Raw genomic sequence first — 22,210 nt, 5'->3', positions numbered from 1 at the left:
CTACTGTCACGTGACGTGGATGCAGGGACTCGGGAGGGGGTAGACCTTATATATATACTCTATGGGGTAGACAGAGAGAGCACATTTTCTTTTATTCTTTTTATGATTTATCTTCCCCCCTGAGCTTTTTTCACATTATTTTATTTAACTACATTGCAAAAGTAGCATTAGGCCACGTTTCATGTAAAATGACTTAATTTCTGTGCAACAACTAAACATGCTTTCTTGTTTAGAACCTAGCTCGAGTTAACATGTAAAAAAAAAAAAAAGAAGCTTTCTTTGATGGCATCTTAGGATACAGAGGGAGTTCAACAAACCATGTGCAACCCAGATTCGGCACAAACAAGGGACTAAATTAATTTCGCTCCTATGCCACCAAAATGTGGAACGCCCTACCAACAGTCATTAAGACATGCGAATCCCTTGACTCCTTCAAAACTCAAAAAAAGTTGTGTATATTCGTACGTCTCTAAATGTTTTTATGAATTGAAAATGGTGGGCCCTATTGTAAACAAGTGTAATGCTTTATGGTGCCGTCCACTCATTGTTAACAGTTTTTGTATTGAGTTGTACTTGAAATGTACTGTAATTCTGCAAACTGTTAATAAATCAATCAATCAATCAGATGTAGACCTATTTGAGAATTTGACAGCATCAACGACCATCACCTGGACACAGTCACAGACACACACAGCTCCCCTCTGCAGTCACTGCTCTACTAGTCTCATTTCTCTCCAAAAGCACTTGGATATGATGGAATATGATTTAGTTGTTTTATTTTTATTAAATCGATTTATATCGTCGGGATTCATATCGATTTAAATCGATTTACGATATATCGTTACATTACATGCCTATACTCAATAATGCTTTATACAATATTCATGACACATTATAAATAATTGTATAATGACGTATAGGGTCAAGAATATAAATGCAATGTAATCTGCTTATATTATAACACTGTATAATTACAGGTGTAGCAATCATAATCATAGCACATTATAAAGCCTTTTAATATAGATTACTTACTTCACCAGTAAGACGCCTGAGGGCGAGAATAGCGACCTCGCCCTTCATGCATCCGCCTGGGTGACAGTAGACTGCTGGGCGAGCGCTGGCGCTTTGGAATGGGGGGTCAGATCAACATATCTGCCTGAGTGACAGCAGACTGCTGGGCGAGCGCTGGTGCTTTGGAATGGGGGGTCAGATCAACATATGGAATTAATTCTGTACTCACTCTCTCTCCATATATGGAGCGTGTTTTGAGTGTACAGGGTTTGATGAGGTCAGATCAACATATTGAATGTCAGAACAGGTCAGCTCCATATATGGAGATCTAAGGGCGGCAGCGGGGGCAGTGTCTTGAGTGTACAGGGTTTGATGAGAGCCCAGGTAGGGCCGGGCCTTAATTTTCAGGCCTGTTGAGAACTCTAGTTTTCGCCAGCTGCCACTAATAACTTTGGGGAAGCAGGCCCGTCTAGAGTTTAAATGGACAGGTATCAGTCCCTCTATTGCTGGCCAATAGAGGGTATGCGCATGCTTAAAGTGAATAGCACATCGAGTGGCAAATCGAGTGGCAAAGCAACATGCAAAGTGAGTTTAACATTGTTTAACGTTGTTTAATGCAAATAGATAGGACTTTTCTGTTTGGATGCATGGGTTGTTAAGGCCAGAAAGTAGTTTTTTACCACTCAGTAGGCATTTCTGCATAACTTCCGGTTTTGATGATGATGTCACACGCATACCCTCTATATTGATGACATATGGTCAATATTGATGACATATATGGTCATGCCTGGGGTGACCAAACAACACACTGACGGGAAATGCACGATTCCATAGTTAACTGCGACCTTCGGTCGCAATAATTACTCATCAGTGATCACACACTGACCTTTTATTTTTTCTCATACTTTCTCATACTGACGTAGTATAGGTGATGATCCAGTCTTCTTCATGTATGGCTATCCAGGGTTTGATGAGGTGTCGTGATCTTCATAAATGGAGACGGCCATATATGGAGCGTGTCACGAGGTGTGACGGACTAACGGCCATATATGGAGCGTCTCATGATGCGTGACGGACGGAACTGACTGACAGGTTTTATTTAGCGTGACTGACAGGTTTTGCAGGTTTTCATAGTAATATGCGATCAATAATTCTATAATTACTTAGGTATACTTCATAATAATTGAGACTCAGACCTTGTTTTGGGTCTTGTTAATTATCACAGTTGTATTAATATGAATCTTATTAGTGTAGTTGCCCTAACAGGGCATCCAGACTTTTTCTTTCTAGAGTATAACTCTAAACTTCATACCGCTACTCCTCCCACAGTTTTGACGGTATATGTGGCTCTGTGTTGCCATACTGTGGCTGTGTGTGGGCTTTCCTCCCAGCTTCCAGCCTTGGCACACCTGTCTGTGGTCACCTCATCGCACTCAATTGACACACCTGCCGGCCATCAACTCTTCAGCCGCAGCTGACAGTATTTAAACCCTGGTCTTCACTCCACTCATCACCAGATCATTGTACAACCTTTCATGGTAGTAGCTTGTCTCTAAACCAGTGTTTACTTCCTAGTAGTGAAGTTATAGTTTTTGCGAACGCAGTGAGCATTTACTATGAGAGACCCAGCAGATCATCTCTGTCTGTGTGTCTGTGTGTGTGTCACGCTGTAACACCACCCGCCCCCCACCAGAGGGCGCAGCTGTATCACACACATGCACGCACACACACACGCACGCACGCACGCACGCGCACACACACAAAACTTAACTTAAAAAAAACTTAACTTAAAAAAAATCTTAAAAAACACAAAAAAAGAGAACTTAAAAAAAAACTTAAAAAATTACGTCATTTATTCTAATTGTTGTTTTTGCAATTTACGAGCTGAGTTCGCTTCCCGCGTTCGCGCGTCTTACTTGTAGTAAGTTCCTACTAGTGTTTTGCTCCTGTGTGTTTCCTGCAACTCAAGCTCTTCTCCTCTCCTCCAGAACCCAGCTCTCCTGTCCATCTGCCTGCTTGTTGTCTGCCTGCCGCCTGCCCTGGCTTCTCTTCTCCATTCGTTTGTTTTATGCTGTATACCTTCCCATTCACTTATTGTGAATAAATACCTTAACTTGGTTCCTGTGTTTGGCTCTGCTTTTGGGTTCGACTTTTTGCAAACCGTGACAGAATGATCTGGCCAAAATGAACCCAGCAAAGCTAAAGCTATTCAAGAGTAAGGTAGCCGATTTTGACCATGTGGTGGCACGCCTCATGGCCTCGACTCTCGTCGAACCACAACAGTGGTTCGACGAGAGTCATTTTGTTCCCCAACTTGACATTATCCGTGATCGGCTCAAAACCTTTCTGCATACCAGTTCTGTTCCCAGCAAGCTCTCAATTAGACTCGGGTTTGTGGCCCTTCAACCTGCCTTTCATGAGCCTCCTAAGCAGTTAACTACTCATCCTGTTTCTGTGTTAAATGAGCCCGCCTGCACTGAATCTGACCAGCTAAACACCCAGTCAATGAGTCTGCTGGCCTATTTCAGTAGTAGGGTCCAAATACCAGTATATTCTGAGCCAGCTGCAGACCTTTATCTGGGCACCAGGCTGGCCCGGGGAGATCCTCGTAGTACCACCAAACGAGAAAATATCTCCTTGGGTCGCCAAGCCACCATACCCAACCGGTCCAGAGCCACAGCGACTTCCAGCCTGCCTCCTGTAGCCTTGTCTCCAGGGTGTGCAGCACCCACCTCGTCACCCCCGCCTGCAGCATCTCCGGCCTCGCCCCTGCCTGCAGCACCTACGGCGTCGCCTCCCAAGCCTGCATCATCTCTGGCCCTGCCTCTGCCTGCGGCTTCCCTGGTGTCGCCTTCGGTGTCTTCTGCCTCGTCTCGGCCCCCGGGCCGACCGCCCGATGACTACAGTTCTGCCTCGTCACGACCTCCGGGCCGACCGCCCGATGACTCCACTTCTGCCTCATCCCAGTGTCCAGGCCGCCCCCCAGATGACTCCAGTTCTGCCTCAAACCAGCGTCCTGGCCATCTGTCTGGGGTCCAGGTTTCCAGACGGCTTGTGCCTAGTCCCTTGCCCTGGTCTCCCTCCTGTATATGTATGTATATATATATATATATATATATATATGGTCCGGATTGCAGCTTCTATGCTTAAAGGCCATATGTGGCCTAAAAACGTAAAAGAAAAAAAATAAATCCAATTATTTAGCTCTTCCTTTCCTACACGTGCTCTGAGATAGGTCAGACAGCCAGACAACTCTTCTGATGTTATAGGCGGAAGCATTTGAACATTGTGTGAGCCTGTCTCCAGAAAGCCTACGTGACCTACGTATCTCAGAGCACTATAAACAAGGCAGGAAGAGAAGAGCTATAATTGGATTTTATTTTTTAAATGTAGTTATTTAAAAAAGGGAATTCGATACAAAATCACATGTGGCCTTTAAGCTTAAAACTGCAGTCCAGAACTTATTTGAACCTAGTTCACTTATGGTTCGTTTCGTTTCATTACTATTAAGGATAACCCAGAGCCTTCCATAACGCCATCAATGTTCATTATAGGCTAAGCATAATCAGGGAGGTACTTTATAAATACAAAATCACACCCGTGTGAACTGAGTGGTGCAAGGTCTTATATAGCCTGATCAGCTGTGGTCTGACGTAATGTCAGTGACCATAGTAACCAATTAACCATGCTCATTCTTTTGGGCCCCACGTACAGGTGCACACAAACACGGATACAAACAAAGCTGGTTGTTGGAGTGGTTTGCACCACTCAAAAATAAGGCAAAGATAGCTCTACAAGCTCACATCACATCGCAACCTGCTGTGAGCTTGCAGATCAGTTATTTTGCTCTTTTAGAAAACATATTTGAAAGTATTAGGTTCTGAGTTCTGGGGTGCCAGAACTCAGGGTTAGTACCCGAGGGGTACAGTTTACTTAGTTCCTGTAGTGTAAAAGAGTCATTATGTTTGAATATATAGACAGAATATATATAATATAGCCTACTGCATTAAATATGTATACGTATATCTGACCATAAGTCCAAGGAGTTGCCAAATGCTCCCTCACGACTATCTTAATACCAATTTTCATCTGATGACAATCTTACATTGAGATTGTAATTTTAAAGGACATCAAAATCAATGTTTGTTTCTCACGTCTGGTGATACGTATCTGTCCTAAAATGTACAAGTTGTAATATATATTTAAAAAATAAATAAAACATTTCCTCCTGCATCCAGGTCCAATCATCTAATTACATTAAATTATAGAATACATAATACTTTAGTTATATTAATGTGGTAATGGCGCTTGAGAAAGAACAGGATAATCATCCAAATAACACCAAAGTAGAAACAAGTTGTTCTTTTAATGTAAGGCATTGAAAGAAATCACGTGGATCAATTATACAAACAAGTTACAGACACCTCAAAAACAGTTATCAAAAAATCTTAAAGTTCAACACCACCTTGTCTACAAATGAATTAACTGGCAAAGGTTAAGAGTCATAAAGTGCAATGCGGATTTATGCAATCATCAGCAAGGCATTAGTGTCACTGTGTTTTTGCTCAACTGAACTAAACCAGTGGTTCTCAAAGCGGTGTCCGAGTACCCCCAAAGGTCCCTGAGGTGGTTCCAGGGGGCCAAATGGACCCTTACAGGTCTGTACTCTGGGAGTCTTACCATAATCTGATGTTACAGTTTGAGGCCATCGATATTGTCCTTTTCTTTTTGCTGAGGTTTGCGTGATCTGCGCAAAAGGACAGTTAACCCATTTTGGGCGGGAACCCCTTTTGGTGTTTTAAACATTATGTTATAATTTAGCTATTGAAAAATAGCAGATCTACAAGCTCATAGCGCGCCACCGAGTGGCGCGCTATGAGCTTGTAGGTCTGCTATTTTTGAAAAATCGTGAAAATATTTATTTCAGAAAACTGGAGGATTTAGAAGGATTTTTTTAAATTTTGAGGTCAGGCCTAAAAGGGTCAAATGATAAGGGACAATATCGGTGGCACCCAACTGTATATGCTAGAACGAGTGGTAGAGCGTAGAGGTGGTAAAGCGTGGTAGGTATGGTAGTTTCCCTTTTTTACGGCAGCCCATTTGGGACAAATAATAGAGTAAGACCCACCTGTGCACGCTCAGAACTGTGATGCGCTCCACCACGCTCTACCACTCGTTCTTGGATATAACATCAGATGATGGTATGAAAATGGCTAGTCCCGAATTCTCCTTTAATGAGGGGGGTGTGGGGACTTGAAATTCAGAAGTTTGAGAACAACTGAACGAAACATCCTGGTTGTATCCTGGATCCTGGTCCCAAAAATAGCGTACCATTTTGGGCAAGTTTGGCAATGTTCAAAAATGGGTGATTTTTTTTAATTATTCTTCGATACTTTGTGATGCGCTGCAAACTTTTTTTTTCTTTTTGCTATTTTTGACATTTCTTTGAACGTTTTTGAAAAATATGACAAAAAAGTTATTTCAAAATAGCTGACCAATGTATCATGTTGTGAGCTTGTACATTTTCAAAAAAGTTAAAAATACAAATAGCCAATCTACAATTAGATTAGCAATTTTTTTCTAATTAATTGAAAATAGGGTTTAAGTGTTTAACTATTTAAAAGCATCTGTCAGGTCCATTTACTAAGCATTGTCAATTACAAACACTGTGCTCCCAGCCATAACCCACATTGTTCTAAAACAAAACAAAACCAATAATAAAATCCTTTCCCTTGCTCTGAACACATTCAAAATGCAAACGTTAAACATCTCCAGCTGATTGTTTCGTTGCTCATCAGTGAAACTCAGCATTTCTCTCCTCCTATGGCTCTCTGGTCAGCTCTTCCCTCTGAAGAATACAATAAAACAGAAAGAAATGAGAAAAACACATTCAAAGTTGACAATAAACATCACATACGTACTAGGTGCTGAGCATTGGGCAATTAACTGAACCAATAACTAACTTAACGTTGCTCATGTAGGTTAATCAAATAATAGTTGAACAATATATTTTTCGTAGAAATGAATATATGTATGCAGAATATATGTATTTTTGACGCTTATAATTACATCAATTTAGTCATTCAATTGATTAGTCTGATAGATTAACCACTTTTAATATACTTCATAATAAAAAAAATAGCCGATCTACAAGCTCACAACACATCACATCGATACGCGAGCTTGTACATCTTCTACTTTCATGTTAAAAAAACACATTCGTTAATCGTAATATAGACAAAAGTCTGAAATAATCGTGATCTCGATTTGAAGTATCTCCTACTGTACTGTACACATATTGTTTGGGACAGTGGTTTTCAAGACTGAGGATCACCAAGCATCCTTGAGGGGGTTCCAGGGGGTCCCCAGCCAAGCAGAGTAGTTTTAATTTCAGCATAATCCAATACACATTAGTGTTATAGAATATACCAGGCAGTGATTGTACCAATTGTAACATTTGGACAATTTAATGTAATTTAGTTTCATTTAAACCAAAACATCATTGCCCCTAATAAGACATTTGAAGTGAGTGTCCATGGCTGAATGTCATTGTGGAGGTCCCTGACATAGACGTTTGGAAACCCCTGGTTGAGGACAGATGTCACTCTTGAGGCCCTTACACATCGGGAGCGTGACGAATAAATATGAAAATGCATTGGCAAATATTTTACATCAAACTTATTCATTTGGTGATACCTTATTAACCCATTTAGGCCTGACCTCAAAATTTAAAAAATCTTCTAAATCCTCCAGTTTTCTGAAATAAATATTTTCACGATTTTTCAAAAATAGCAGACCTACAAGCTCGTAGCGTGCCACATTTTTCAATAGCTAAATTACAACATGTTTAAAACACCAAAAGGGGTTCCCGCCCAAAATGGGTTAATACAGGTTAAAATAAATCAACCTCATCTCGAACAATAATAGTCACTTTATCGCCTCACTATGTTTGTGTTCAGTGTGGATGTACTCATAACACCAGAACAGCAGTTTAAATTAATTAATCACACTAAATAAATGTTCCGGTTGTGTAAGGACCTTTATAATCCCCTTGTAGCACAGAATGAGTAGAGAACAGCTTACAAGCTCTATACTATTTCACGACATTCAGAAACACCAAAAAATGAATAGCAGTTTGTTCCACTGGCCTCCCAGGTCAAGACCAAGCAACAGCATGCAAGGGGGAAGTTATCATCTGGTTGTTAATAAAGTACATATCTAATGGAGTCAGGAGAAACTTAAAATACTGGTTGGAAGACAAGCAGAAGGAGAAAATTAACACATAAGTCAAATCACAAAAGCACACGCTGTGAAAGCCAGCCAGACTGCAGGGATAAAGAAATGAAGTTAATGGTGAAGTGAAGGTAATCCTTCAGGGTCATGGCTTTAAAAGGTCCACTGTGGAATGTCCTGGAAAAGTTCCACAAGGTGAAAGAGACCCGGGACAATGGCAATGCTATGGCGACACCTAGTGGTCAAATAAGTGATATGTGCTTGGCTGGTAAAAATAATGGCCAAACTAAGTTTTGGACCATTGAACCCTCAAACTGTCTGCTAAAGCAGCTAACTCCATCACCTCTCTCCCTCTCATGCAATTAATTGACAATATATAAAGTCACAATACCAACTTTGATGAGGCAGAATTGCATGGTTTTCTTCATTTCCGAAACAATTTACATTTTTCATTTCCAGAAAAAAGAGATATATTGCATTTATATAATAATCAGAATAAGAAGGTGATGTCTTTTTCCAAATTCCAAAACATCACATTTTGGTTGTGTTTGAATATCTTATTGACCACAGAAAAGGAAAATAGTTAAAAAGTCAACTGAAGAAAAAAAAAAGACAAGATAATGAGTGAAGCTGGTGAAGGTTGCATGAGCGACACTGTGAGGATGGAGGAGGGAAGGGGGTACAGGAGGGGGAGGGGACACTGGGTGGAAGGGAACGAAGCACACCTGGCAACAAAGGCTCCCTGGATGAGTCCAGCACCTGGTGGAGACGAAGCCAGGTCAGAATGTTATCTATCTCTCACGCACACACAGACCTTTTAAAGGCATGCATTCATGCACTTACGCACCACCATGCCAAGTTCTTTTTTATTTCTTGAGATATCTTGCAATGTCCCTGTGTTTCCAAGACATCTCAGTGTACTCTGCATTACATGTGTAATGCCAGGGGGGTGGAGTTCCTGCCCACCAACCTTGGAGACTGTGGTTTCGATTGCTCTGTGCGGTGCCTCCGGCTTGGCCGGGCGCGCCAACAAACACAATTGGCTGTGTTCTCTGTTGCCGCACTTTCGTTACGTTGGTAGGGAGCAGAACTGGAAGGGATAGTGTTCCTCGACATCATACGACACATTGAGACACGACCTCTACTTTTACTGACTAAGTCGACTTGAAAAGATTGATCAGAAGTGCTTAATGCCCTACTCTGTAGCATGGTGGTGTGGCTTAAGGTGCGTTCAGACTTGGATGGTTAAAACGGCGCGATTACATACAAAGTCTATGCAAAGACGAGAAGTTGCGCGAGCGCCGCGAACGGACGCAGCAGAACCGGGACGAACCAATGCGAATATTTAAATCTGAACGCACCTTTACTGAAAATAAGTAATTTTCAACTGACAGCACATCCTGATCTACAACATCTCAGTTAGAGTAGTAGAATATAGATCTGATGTATGATTAGAAATGAAAAGAAATCAGACCTGTCTGAAGTGAGTGGTGCAACAGTGACACTTGGTGGTCAACAAATGCTATTGCGTCTGGTAGTCTGTTCTGTTACACTAAAACTCAGCTTCTCATGATGCACCTGTCACAGTGTGAAGCTCAACAGCGCCACTTTGTCAACTGTTTGTACCCTAAACAGTGGCTGCACCACTCAAAAAGGAAAGGTGAACTCCTTGTCGATTGGCTCTCCTCTGCACTACATTATTCAATTCCTCCGATTCCCTAAACATTTCACAGATTGCAATGTGCTTGCTGCGGAGTGTGGAGGACCAAGCAGTGAGTGAGTGAGCGATAGCAGCGTACAATACAATGGTTCTCAAAGTTGTATCCGGGGATCCCCAGGGGTCCAGCTAAATGTGTTAATATAGCATCACAATCATTTTAACCACTTTATCCAATATTTCATATGTTTGCTATTAATAGTAAGAGAAATCTATGAAAATCTGGGAACTAAATCGTTACCAAGACATTTCTTCACCAATGTGTTTCTAAAGGTGTCTAATAACATGTACTAAAAGTTTGAAATTCAACTCCCGTGGGAAAATTGAGTTATTAGCATAATATGTGACCATACCCATAACATCCTATATAAGGCAAAAAAGTCAAAATTTCATCATTCTTTAAGTAGCATGTGACATATGAAACTAGGGTGTTTGCATGATTCTGAATCCATTCCAAGCATTAGATTTGCACAAAAAACACTACTTGGGAGGAAAACGGCCACACAAACGTGATGAGGTCAGCACAACTGGATATGGCCTAATTTAGCCCAAAGAGTGTTTTTTGTGCAAAACTAATGCTTGGAATGGATTCAGAATCATGAAATCACCCTAGTTTCATATGTCACATGCTACTTAAAGAATGATGAAATTTGGACTTTTTTGCCTTATATAGGATGTTATGGGTATGGTCACATATTATGCTAATAACTCAATTTTCCCACGGGAGTTGAATTTCAAACTTTTGGTACATGTTATTAGACACCTTTAGAAACACATTGGTGAAGAAATTTCTTGGTAACGATTTAGTTCCCAGATTGGTCAAATACCTGATAAAATGCCCTTACTATAAAATATAGCAGATGCACAAGCTCTGCCAGTTCGTGCCGCACTGCAAGCTGGTATATCTACTATTTATGAATATTTAACCCATTCTGGATGGGAACCCGTTTTGGTGTTTTAACTAAGCATTATGTTATACTTTAGCTATTGAAAAATAGCAGATCTACAAGCTCGTAGCGCGCCACCGAGTGGCGCGCTATGAGCTTGTAGGTCTGCTATTTTTGAAAAATCATGGAAATGTGGCACAAATCTTTGAATATAAATTCTTTCAGAATTGGGGGTTCGCGCGACATAACATTTTCAGATGGGTGTTCCAAATACATTTGGGGGTCCTCCTTGACATGACAAAGTTTGAGAACCACTGCTGTTCTAGACAGAAACGGCTGTCATAGATAGGTATAGTAGATATGCCACAGACAATCACACTGACACAACTCAGTCTTACATCACTTTCAGTCAAAAATGCCAATCTACGAGACGCATTCTGAGCTTGTACAATTTTGGAAAATTTGAACTGACATTTATGAATATTGAACCAATGAAAAATACCATCACGAGTTTGTAACTAAATCATTACATTGTTCTTTTTTGGGGGTTTTTTCCTGAAAATTAACAATTTTGGGACGTTTCCACCCGACATCGACTAGATATATTATCACATAAATTCACAGTGACACAAGTCAAGAGTCTCACATCACTTTCAGACACCCAGTAAAGGGTCTCTGTCTGAATGTCTTTTCCAGGTAGGTCTCACCTCATAGGGGGTTCCTGCCCAGAAGTGCTTCATCTCAGCCCTGCGCCAGGCCACCAGGGCAGAGGCCACCAGGGTGAAGGGCACTAAGTAGAGCAGCGCTGGCTGACCCATCCCTGACAACAGCATCACAGTGAAGGTCACCACCATGCCCAAGAAGTAGGCTATGGAGAGAGAGAGAGAGAGAGAGAGAGAGACACACACACACAGTATGAATGCATGTCCAATTCTTATCTTGCAGTAGTAGGGACAATGTCTCCCATTCCTCAACTGCAACCGCCCTACCCTATACTATTCTAGGCACCCGAAGAAGGAGAAACTGGGCAAACGTTAAATGAAAATATCTTGCAATGCAACGCATTATAAGCTTGCATAACGCCTATTGTTAAAGGACAACTTTGGGGTTTTTCAACCAAGGTTATTAGAGAAAGTAAAAGATGAGTGTAATTTTTCTTCTTTCTTTAGTTTTAATGATTGTTTTGACAGGGCATTCGAAGTGGCTAAATGTTTACTGTTACTACTTGGCCTCACTCCCCGAACCCACCTCACCCCTGCCCATTTTGACATGCTGGAATGGCTTAGGGTTGACGACAGAGTACAGCATTTGCAATGGGTCTGGTCCACAAGAATCGCTACACCACCAAAATACCCATGTACCTGTCTAAATACTTCCTTAATGTCAACGAAGTCCACACCCACAACACCAGAGGGAGTACAACAAACCATGTGCAACCCAGATTCGGCACAAACAAGGGACTAAATTAATTTCTCTCCTATGTCACCAAAATGTGGAACGCCCAACCAGCAGTCATTAAGACATGCGAATCCCTTGACTCCTTCAAAACCGCTCTCAAAGGGCACCTATGGACGGCTGCAATTCGAAACTGGCCCCCGTAAAAGCTGAATCCCACACCCACCCCTTTTTCCCCTCACTGTATATGTTTTTTCCCCCGTTTTTACCTCCTCTATGATGATTTCCTATTTTTGGCTATATAGAAGTGTTTATTTGTACGTCTCTAAATGTTATGATGAATTGAACATGGTGGACCTATTGTAAACAAGTGTAATGCTTTATGGTGTCGTCCACAGTTAAGAGTTTTGTATTGAGTTGTGCTTGAAATGTACTATAATTCTCCAATCTGTTAATAAATTCTTCAATCAATCAGTCAGTTGTTCCTTCAGACACACGGAAAACAACTAGTGTGGCCCCATCTCTAGTAGTCTAGTAGGACTAAAGTAAATAATAAAGAAATCGCCATAAGATTTTGTAAAGACATTGTTAGAATGCCCCCGCCCCGTCAAAAATAGCAAAAGTCGTTAAAACGGAAGAATTTAACACTCATCTTTGACTTTCTTAAATAACAACCTGAACATGAATCTTGGTTGAAAGAAAAACAAAGTTGTCCTTTAAGCAAAAAGAGGGGTGAGCAAAGAGAATCACACGTGTTAAATGCAGTCAGTATTGGTGGAACAGCTGTGAGAAACATGGTCTGCACTGTGACTTACCAATACAGCAGGTGACAAAGTAGACCTTCCTGGAGCTGTTGATCCATACATCAAACTTGCTGCAGTACGCCACCAGCAAGCCTGCTCACCAATAAAGAATGAAAATTAATTATTGGAACAGGTCAGACGACTACAGTATAGAGCGTCGCAGTCCCGCCCCCTTTCATGACGACGCCAGGCCCAGGAAATAGTTCCCAATGCATTTTTCCCATAGACATTTCAAAACGTATTTATTTAAAGACCTTATAAGCGTCGTACAAAGACAACAAACACAATATTCGTTTATGAGCCTCACTGCGGGGGGGAGGGGGCGCAGTTCGTTTATGAGCCTCACTGCACTTGGGAAAAAACTGTTTTTCATCCTAGTTGTCCTTGCCCTAATACTCCTGTACCTTTTCCCTGAGGGTAGGAGCATCAACAGGCCGTGGGAGGGATGATGGGGGTCCCCAATGATGCTGGTGGCTCTTCTGGCACAGCGCTCTTTATAGAGCACCAACAAGGGGGGAACAGAGGCACCAATGATCCTCCCAGCTGTCTTCACCACCCGATTCAGCTGGTATTGTTCCTGTGCCTTGAGGCTGCCGAACCAAGATGTGAAGCTGTAGGTCAGGATTGACTCAATGGTGCCCCTGTAGAAGGTGGTGAGGAGGGGAGTAGGAAGGCCCGCCTTCTTTAGCCTCCGGAGGGGGTAAAGTCTCTGCTGATCCTTCTTGATGATGGCCGTGGTGTTGATCGTGGAGGTCAGATCATCTGCCAGATGCACCCCTAGGAACTTGATGCTATTGACCCTTTCCACAGGGGCGCCACCGATGGTCAGTGGTGTATGATGGCAGCCGCTGGCTCTCCTCCTAAAATCAACCACCATCTCCTTTGTTTTGTCCACATTCAGAAAGAGGTTATGTGAACTGCACCACGCTGTGAGTAGATCCACCTCCTTCCTATAGTCAGACTCATCATTTTTACTAATGAGCCCCACCACAGTAGTGTCATCTGCAAATGGAGGATGTGATTACTGCCAAATTTGGCAGTGCAGTCGTGGGTCAGCAGGCTGAACAGCAGGGGGCTCAGGACACAGCCCTGAGGCGATCCTGTGCTCACTGTGATGGTCCCAGATGTTGTCGACTTTGACTCTCTGTTGCCTCTGAGACAGGAAGTTGAGGATCCAGGTGCAGGTGCCATGGTCCACATTCAGCAGCCGCAGCTTTTCCACCAACTGTTGTGGAATGATGGTATTAAATGCTGAGCTAAAATCAATGAACAGGAGCCTGGGGTAGGTGGCAGCGGTGGCCGAACGGATAGCGGCGCGGTCTAGATACCGGAAGGTTCCCAGTTCGAATCAGCCGTCCGACACGTTAAAATTACCACCGCTGAAATGCCCTTGAACAAGGCATCAACCACTACGATGAAATGTGTTCTATGAGCAGGGCCTGGCTGGAAACAAGTTCTTGAGCTTAGCCCAGATACCCTGGGTAAATATAGATTTCATTTCATTTCATTTCATTTCTCTTTCTCTAGATGGGACAAGGTGAGGTGGAGTGCAGTTGAGACGGCGTCATCTGTGGAGCGGTTGGCTCTGTATGCGAACTGTAGTGGATCCAGGTCTGCAGGCAGGCTGCTCTTGGTGTGTTGAAGGACAAGCCGCTCAAAACACTTCATCACCACAGGTGTAAGGGCCACAGGTCGGAAGTCATTTAGACCAGTTGGGTTTGGCTTTTTAGGCACTGGCACGATGATGGCGCTCTTGAGGCAGGTGGGCACAACTGCCTGGCTGAGTGATATATTAAAAATGTCTGAAAAAACATCTTTAACACTTAGACCGCTATCATTTATTGAAAAATTAGATTCTAATTCACGCCAGCATTTTTTTAATTTGAGCTCTTATTTTGAAAAGCCGTCATTTCCGGTCCACAACCGGTAGTCCTACGTTAGGAGTTTTCACACAGCTGTGTGGGCCTTGTTTACAATCCGGAGAGCTCTAGATTGTCAGCTCTGTGCCGTCAAAGAAACGCTGTTTTGACCAAAAATGCCATCTGGGACAAGGAATAGGAGTTACAGGCGATTGAAAGAAATGGATAGAATGGATGCTTATGGCGACGACGATCTAAGATGGGCGATCCAGCGCTGTGCTAACAACACAGCTAGCTAACCGGCTAACGTGAGTAGCATTTTGGCTCGAGCAATCGAACGCGCTATAAAAGCTCAATTGCCGAAGGCCGTCGGCAATGGCGATAAGCGCCACTATCAAAATTAAGCTTCAATTGACTTTAATCGTCGGCAATGGCGCGGAGGGTGTTAAGTTGCTCAGCACACTCCTTCACCACACGCCCAGGAATCCCATCCGGTCCCACCGCCTTGCGTGGGTTGACGCTGGCGAAGGCCCTTTTTACCCCAGCTGCAGACAGCTGCAGCCTCTGCTCACTGGGAGATGGTGGGGGGATCTGTGCCTCGGTGATGTTGTTGACCTCAAACCGTGCATAAAAGCCATTGAGTCTGTCTGGTAGTGAGGGGTCGTTGTGGCCAACCTGCTGGGAGGGGGGCTTATAATCAGACAGTGTCCTAAAGCCCTGCCACAAGCGCCTGGGGTCGTTGTTGTTCGTGAAGTAGCCGTTGAGTGTCTGCCCATACAGCCGCTTCGCATCCCTGATGCCCCGAGCCAGGTTATTTTTTGCCAGCTTAAACGCTGCGGTGTCAAATACTTTCTGAAAAGTCTATGAGGAAAATGAACGGGGATTTATTTTCCGGGTCTCTCGAGGGGGCGGGACTGTGACGCTCTATAGTTCCTGATACAGAATGTTCCTCAACTGACTTTTATTCGGTGGAAAAGGGTAATTCAAAAAGGCAACTTGTTTTCTTCTAAACGGACCTTGCCCTTTGTAAAGATATTTGTTATTTGAATTTCCCATTTTTGTGAGAGAAACTCATGAACAGGTTTGCTGATACATAATCACTATGTGAGTGATTCTCAACCGGCGGGGGCCCATTGGTAAGCCATGAGGGGGGCCACCCAAATAATTGGCAAAATGCGAAGATATGACTTTCTAAAGTCACTTCGATGACAAGAACAATAGACAAGGAAGTGACGAGAGGACTGCAGCCACCAAAGTTGACAAGATCACCCTTTGAATGAGAAGATTGTTTAGTTTACCTGGTATGATGATGTCTCCATAGCCCAGGATGGAGAACTGCATTCCACACAAGTTCTGAGCCCAGGCTGAGAATCGTGGGACTCGCATCACCACAGGCAGCTGCAGAGAAAAGTGTGGAAAAACATGTTTTTCATTTCAGCTTGATTTAAATGTACAAAATACAAAGCCATGCCTGTGAAAGGGTCTAGGGCTAGGGTTTATACAGCATTGTATAGATTGGATAAAATTAAATACTGTACACTCTTGACTTGAACATATGTAAGATATGTAGATAAAGATAATTTGTCCCCATGTACTACTGTAATAGCAAGAGGAAGACAATGCTGCTTACAGTTCATTCACTCCGTCCTAAGATTACAAACTCACATGTCATGTTGCATTGCATTGTGAGGTCGTAGATGGGATATTTTCTTCTGTACGACACTGGCGTGCAACAAAGTCAAATCAAGCACAAGACTCGTATCCACACTCGTAGCCACACAAAGCATGCATTTTTATATTTAACCAATTTTCAACCACCAATTCCGTGTCAACAAGTTAATCACTTTTCAATGTGCTTTTCTAGCATGTTTGTTGTACTAAAGAAGTACTTAGAGTGCGTAAGTATATCTCTAGATATAAATACAGTCAAATATGAAAGAAGGGCACGTCGTAAACTGTATATGGGCTGTATTTATATTCAGTAGCTCTTTTCTCCAGCGCGTTACATTACAATGTTCTTGACATTCACCCATTCACACCCCGATGGCTGAGGGAAACCATGCAAGGCACCAACCTGCTCATCGGGAGTAGTTAGGCCCTAACTACTCCCTCTACTGAACCCCTAACTGTTAGGGATTCAGTGTCTTGCTCAATGATACTATGACACTTTGCCAGGAATGGAACCTGGAACCTTCGGATTCCAAGACGGCCACTTTACCTGCCCCTCCTGAGCCACTGCCGCCACCCACATGCATAGACATATAAACGTATAGACGCCCTTTCCGGCTCTGGAGCGTATAGTTGGGTGCCACCGATATTGTCCCTTATCATTTGACCCATTTAGGCCAGACCTCAAAATTAAAAAAAATTCCTTCTAAATCCTCCAGTTTTCTGAAATAAATATTTTCACGATTTTTCAAAAATAGCAGACCTACAAGCTCGTAGCGCGCCACTCGGTGGCACGCTATGAGCTTGTAGATCTGCTATTTTTCAATAGCTAAATTATAACATAATGTTTAAAACACCAAAAGGGGTTCCCGCCCAAAATGGGTTAACTGTCCTTTTGCGCAGATCACGCAAAACTCAGCAAAAAGAAAAGGACAATATCGATGGCCTCCAACTGTATGTGCTCAAGGGAGGGCAAAACTTTCCCGAGATTCCTTTGCGAAGCCCCGCGGAAGCATGATCGTGCGTCACAGAGTGCATGTTCGGGTCTGTAAGTTCTCATTGCTGTGCTGTGATTGGCCAGTAATCACTTGAGCGGCAGCGTGACGTAACGTGCCTTCCACACTTCCGGCGTACGTCCTCTCACAGTGTAAATTCTTCCGCCCCTCCTTCAACACACATCACTCCAACGAACTGCAGTGGCCAATGAGGCATCTGTTTTTTTAATGCCCACATGTATCACACATTTATTATGAACAAATCAAAAGGAATTCATTTGAAAGGTTTTGAAAGCAAATTATTATTCCCCCCCCCCCCCCCCCCCCCCCATGTTGGGCCTTATTTATCTAGTAGTTTTCTAAATGCTGCTTTTGGGATAAATATCCCATCCAGGCTTAAACCCAAAACAATTTACCATCTTTCATTTTTTTTATAAATGTTTTTTTTGTGGCTTTCGCCTTTATTTTATAGAGGGACAGACAGTAGGCTGACAGGAAATGGGGAGAGAGATGGGGGGGGAAGACATGTAGTAAAGGCCGTCGGGATCGGGAGTCGAACCCGCGGCACACTGCCAGACTGGATTACCAGCCAAGGTGCCTGGACCACTGAGCCATGGCCCAGGCCACAATTTACCATCTTTGAGTCTGATGTGTCCCTCAGCCCTCCCCACCACAGGGTGGCACACACACAAAACACAGTGGGTGGGTAAGGAGGAAGACCTTACTTTCTCTGAGGGAGCCTGTGGTTCAGCAGCGACCTCCACCTCGTTACCGTGAGCCTAGACAGACCCCCCCCCCCCCCCCCCCAACCCAACCACAAGGTGGGCACAATTAGTCCAGAATTCACTCCCACACACACACACACACACACACACACACACACAACTGTGACACCAAAGCCAAAATCCAATACCTTCATTTCTGCACACTCGCCCACTCCACACGCCATCCTCCAGCACTACCTGGAATATGTTTGTGTCCCAAATATCACTTTGGGACACAAAGTGTTCACTGTGTTCAAGTGTTCACTTAAGTGAGTTTATAGTCAACTCGGCAGAAGTATTGACTGACTATCTGTTTTGTAATTGGATGCTGCAACGGACTGTCTCCTCTGGCTATGATGGATACCACACTGTCTGGGAGATGGCATCCAAAAGCCATGCCTTTTGTTGCAGACTTCAAAAGGAACAAAGTATTTGATCTGCTCATATTCTAATAATGTAAAGATAAGTGCGTGTGTATCAATGGTAGTAATGAAGAGTATTGGAATTTGACTCAAGTGTTCAGCCAAGTTGTTAATAAAAGCCGGTGAGTTTTCAAAAAACTCAAAACACTATGAAAAACATTGCAAAACAAGCTGTATTTTGATTAATAGATTTTAGTCAAAATGTTTTAAAGAGGGAAGCAAGGCATTGACATACCCTCTCTCCAGAAGCATCAGGGCCCAATGCCACTTGCACCATGATGCTCACTCCATTCTGTGGACCCAGAGAAACATACAACTCTATTAGGGGGGCTTGGTGATGAGACTTCAAATCAGTGTCACGTTTATTCCAAACTTTTGCTTAGATTATGATTAATGAAAAATGATGTTTGTAGACCTTTGGATAACACTGCCCTGATACAGTTGGAGGCCATCGATATTGTCCTTTTCTTTTTGCTGAGGTTTGCGTGATCTGCGCAAAAGGACAGTTAAACCCATTTTGGGCGGGAACCCCTTTTGGTGTTTTAAACATTATGTTATAATTTAGCTATTGAAAAATAGCAGATCTACAAGCTCATAGCGCGCCACCGAGTGGCGCGCTACGAGCTTGTAGGTCTGCTATTTTTTAAAAATCGTGAAAATATTTATTTCAGAAAACTGGAGGATTTAGAATGATTTTTAAAAATTTTGAGGTCAGGCCTAAATGGGTCAAATGATAAGGGACAACATCGGTGGCACCCAACTGTACTTCTCTGACAAGCAAAAGGGAGTTCCACCGTGCCTCACGCCTGTGGTAGGCTAATCTGGTGCATCTCAAGAGGCAGGACAGGTAGCAAGAGGAAGGAAGGCACTGGAGCAACTCAGACAGTTTAAGGTCACATCTTTGTCAGGTCAACATCATGACCTGACCAAGATGTGACCGATACATCGAAACTTTGTCAATCTTTACTTGCACTCTGTGAATTAAAAAGGGCTTAAACCGAGTCAGAGTTGCTCCAGTGCCTTCCTTCCTTCCTCTCACTTCTCTGACAAGGTCTGACAATTTTCACAATTAGCAGATCTACATCTTCTAGTTGATTCGATTTGCCTACATGAGCAAGATTAAGTCAGTGGTTCTAAATGTCATTTTCGGTTAATTGCCCAGCCCTAATCTGTATCCTATTTATCACACTTCATTCTACTGCAGTTAACAAAGACAACTGCTAAAGTGTGGAATTTACAATTTAGCAGACGCTCTTAATCCAGAGCGACTTACATTAAGCAATAACAAAAGCATGGCATACATCACATATATAAAAAGTAGTTATCATGAATCATGCGTAAACTAAGAATGTAACAGTGGAGTATCTATGTAAACAATACATACTATACTATATAATATATTATACATGTGTACTATAAGGTGCTATGACTACATAAAGTGCAATTCTAGAGCCGTCTACGTAACAAGCTATAAGTCTGTTCTTATACTATCTAAGTCTACATAATGTGCTATCTAAGAGGCTAGGCTAGGGCAAGTGCTACGGGCCATATAAAGTAGATATGACATTACACTACTGTGGAACTGGTTTAAAACTGTACATTTCTCCAATGTATACTGGAAACATTTAGTTTGATGGGTTTTACCTCCATGCCACATGGACACAGATGGCCAGGCTCTCAGCGTGATGTTTTAATGGTTTCTACTGTCGTACCTTAGTGAAGAAGGGAGTGATGAAGACGAAGAAGACGTCGTATACGAGCAGGAGGCTGAGCAGAATCACGCAGATCTGGAGGAGTAATGGTTTACACATGAATCATCACAATTATAATCTAACACACTTTGATATGTGCCGTTAACTCATTGACCGCCATCTAAGGCGACTTATAACTCAATGGGCGAGGCTCTTAGATTGAAAGCCGTATTGCCCGGAAACTCAGAGTCAGGAAGTAAAAATCCCCTATTTAACGGCTGCAGCAAATATCATTTAATCCACCCAAAACATAAGCGAGGATCATATCGTGTTGAGAAATGAGGTGTAAATCTAGCTCGTTTTGACCCAAAAAGAAGAATCCGAGATATTAGTGTTCAAAAAGCTGCGTCCTCATAGACAGCATAAGCCAGCGAAATTTCCATTTCTCCATTGGAAATTTCCATTTCTCCATTGGAAATTTCCATTTCTCCATTGGAAATTTCCATTTTATTTTTTCCTCTTTTTTCCCTTTTATTGCGTGTTATGACCGCATGCAGGACACAGTTGATCACCGTATTCAATTGATATTAAAATAGTCATCCAAAGGCGATTTCGGCGCCCGGGGCCTTTTAAAAAATAGGCGTCAAAAGGCGACATGCTTTAGTTTAGATGGTACGACACGTATGGTAAAGGTACAGTACCTTGTAGTTGGACAGTGAGATAGTCTTCATGAAGTTCAAGCAGAAGGCAACACCAAGGAGATCTTGCAAGATCCAGATCCATCTAGGAGGAAAATGACAATATAACCCCAAAAGACATTCTGGATGTATTCTTATTTTTATTTTATTTTTTATCAATTATCGTTGCAGAAACCTCTATATATATAGATATTTCCACGGGCCACAACTGGCTTGCTAGCAAGAATACCTGCCACAGTAAATTATTTTGAAAATAACTTCTAAATGAATCTAAAAAGAAACAAATTGGGGGTAATACATTACTAGTGGAGCATCATCCAGTGTGGACTTTTTCTTTTTTGAGGGGTGCCAGCCCCTCCTATACACAGGTTTAACGTTTGTCTTTAGTTCAATGTTTGTTTTGTAAACGCCATTGACAATGAAGGGAAAATTTACATCATAATGTGCCTCATTACGTCATATTGTCTCTTTATTGTTAATGTTTGTGTTGGCAGTTTGTTTTTCATCACCATTACATCACCTAATCAACATGAGTTAAACTTTAATATATTAGCGCCCCTCACTGAACACGAGTGTGATTTCTTAGATACATGTACAATGTGCCTCTTTTTTCTTCTATTTTTAATGGTTTAGATGTGCACATTTGCAAATAGAGAGCTCCAGATAAAATGTATCTTTTTAACATTTGTTAATTAACTAAATGTCCTGTGAGTGCAACATTCAAGGCTGTTCTATCTGCACCTGCACAATTTGATTACAGTATTTATCAGTATTCTGTTACACCCCATAAAACAGATAAGTTACTGTACAATGGCTTTGCATTGATGACACCAGGTATGCTGCATTTGCATTGCCAAACTTTTTACTTTGTTTTATTGCTAGCTAGATTCCAGCAAGGGGACTCTGGTCTCTCTCTGTATCTGAGAACAGACCTTGAGCAATGGAAGAGCTGCAGATTAAAAACAGATGTTTTTTTTAATGAACTAATTAACGTACTAGGAGACAGTGCACCATTCAAGGCTGTAGCCTGCACACAAAGATTACACATTAAGCATTTATATTTGCAC

General features: G+C 42.4%; 1 protein-coding gene across 3 annotated transcripts in view; it reads right to left on the bottom strand.

Moving 5' to 3' along the window:
- Positions 1-5,358: 5,358 nt before the first annotated feature.
- sppl2a (signal peptide peptidase like 2A) overlaps positions 5,359-22,210 on the bottom strand; it is a 29,369-nt gene continuing 12,517 nt past the window's right edge. Inside the window, exons 9-17 of one of the 3 annotated variants that reach the window (XM_079496654.1) lie at positions 21,147-21,228; positions 20,467-20,541; positions 18,990-19,046; positions 18,294-18,347; positions 16,204-16,303; positions 13,059-13,139; positions 11,556-11,716; positions 8,970-9,003; positions 5,359-6,859 (exon numbers count right to left, since the gene is read on the bottom strand). In XM_079496654.1, coding sequence (XP_079352780.1) covers positions 6,816-6,859; positions 8,970-9,003; positions 11,556-11,716; positions 13,059-13,139; positions 16,204-16,303; positions 18,294-18,347; positions 18,990-19,046; positions 20,467-20,541; positions 21,147-21,228 — 688 coding nt within the window. In that variant the 3' untranslated portion in view covers positions 5,359-6,815. The remainder of the gene's footprint in view (positions 6,860-8,969; positions 9,004-11,555; positions 11,717-13,058; positions 13,140-16,203; positions 16,304-18,293; positions 18,348-18,989; positions 19,047-20,466; positions 20,542-21,146; positions 21,229-22,210) is intronic. The other 2 variants (XM_079496656.1, XM_079496655.1) reach the window with 2 other exon arrangements.

The sequence above is a fragment of the Electrona antarctica genome, assembly GCF_951216825.1.
Source record: "Electrona antarctica genome assembly, chromosome: 3".
Classification (NCBI taxonomy): Eukaryota; Metazoa; Chordata; class Actinopteri; order Myctophiformes; family Myctophidae; genus Electrona; species Electrona antarctica.
The sequence above is the reverse complement of the archived record's forward strand: the minus strand, read 5'-3'. Positions and strand labels throughout refer to the sequence as shown.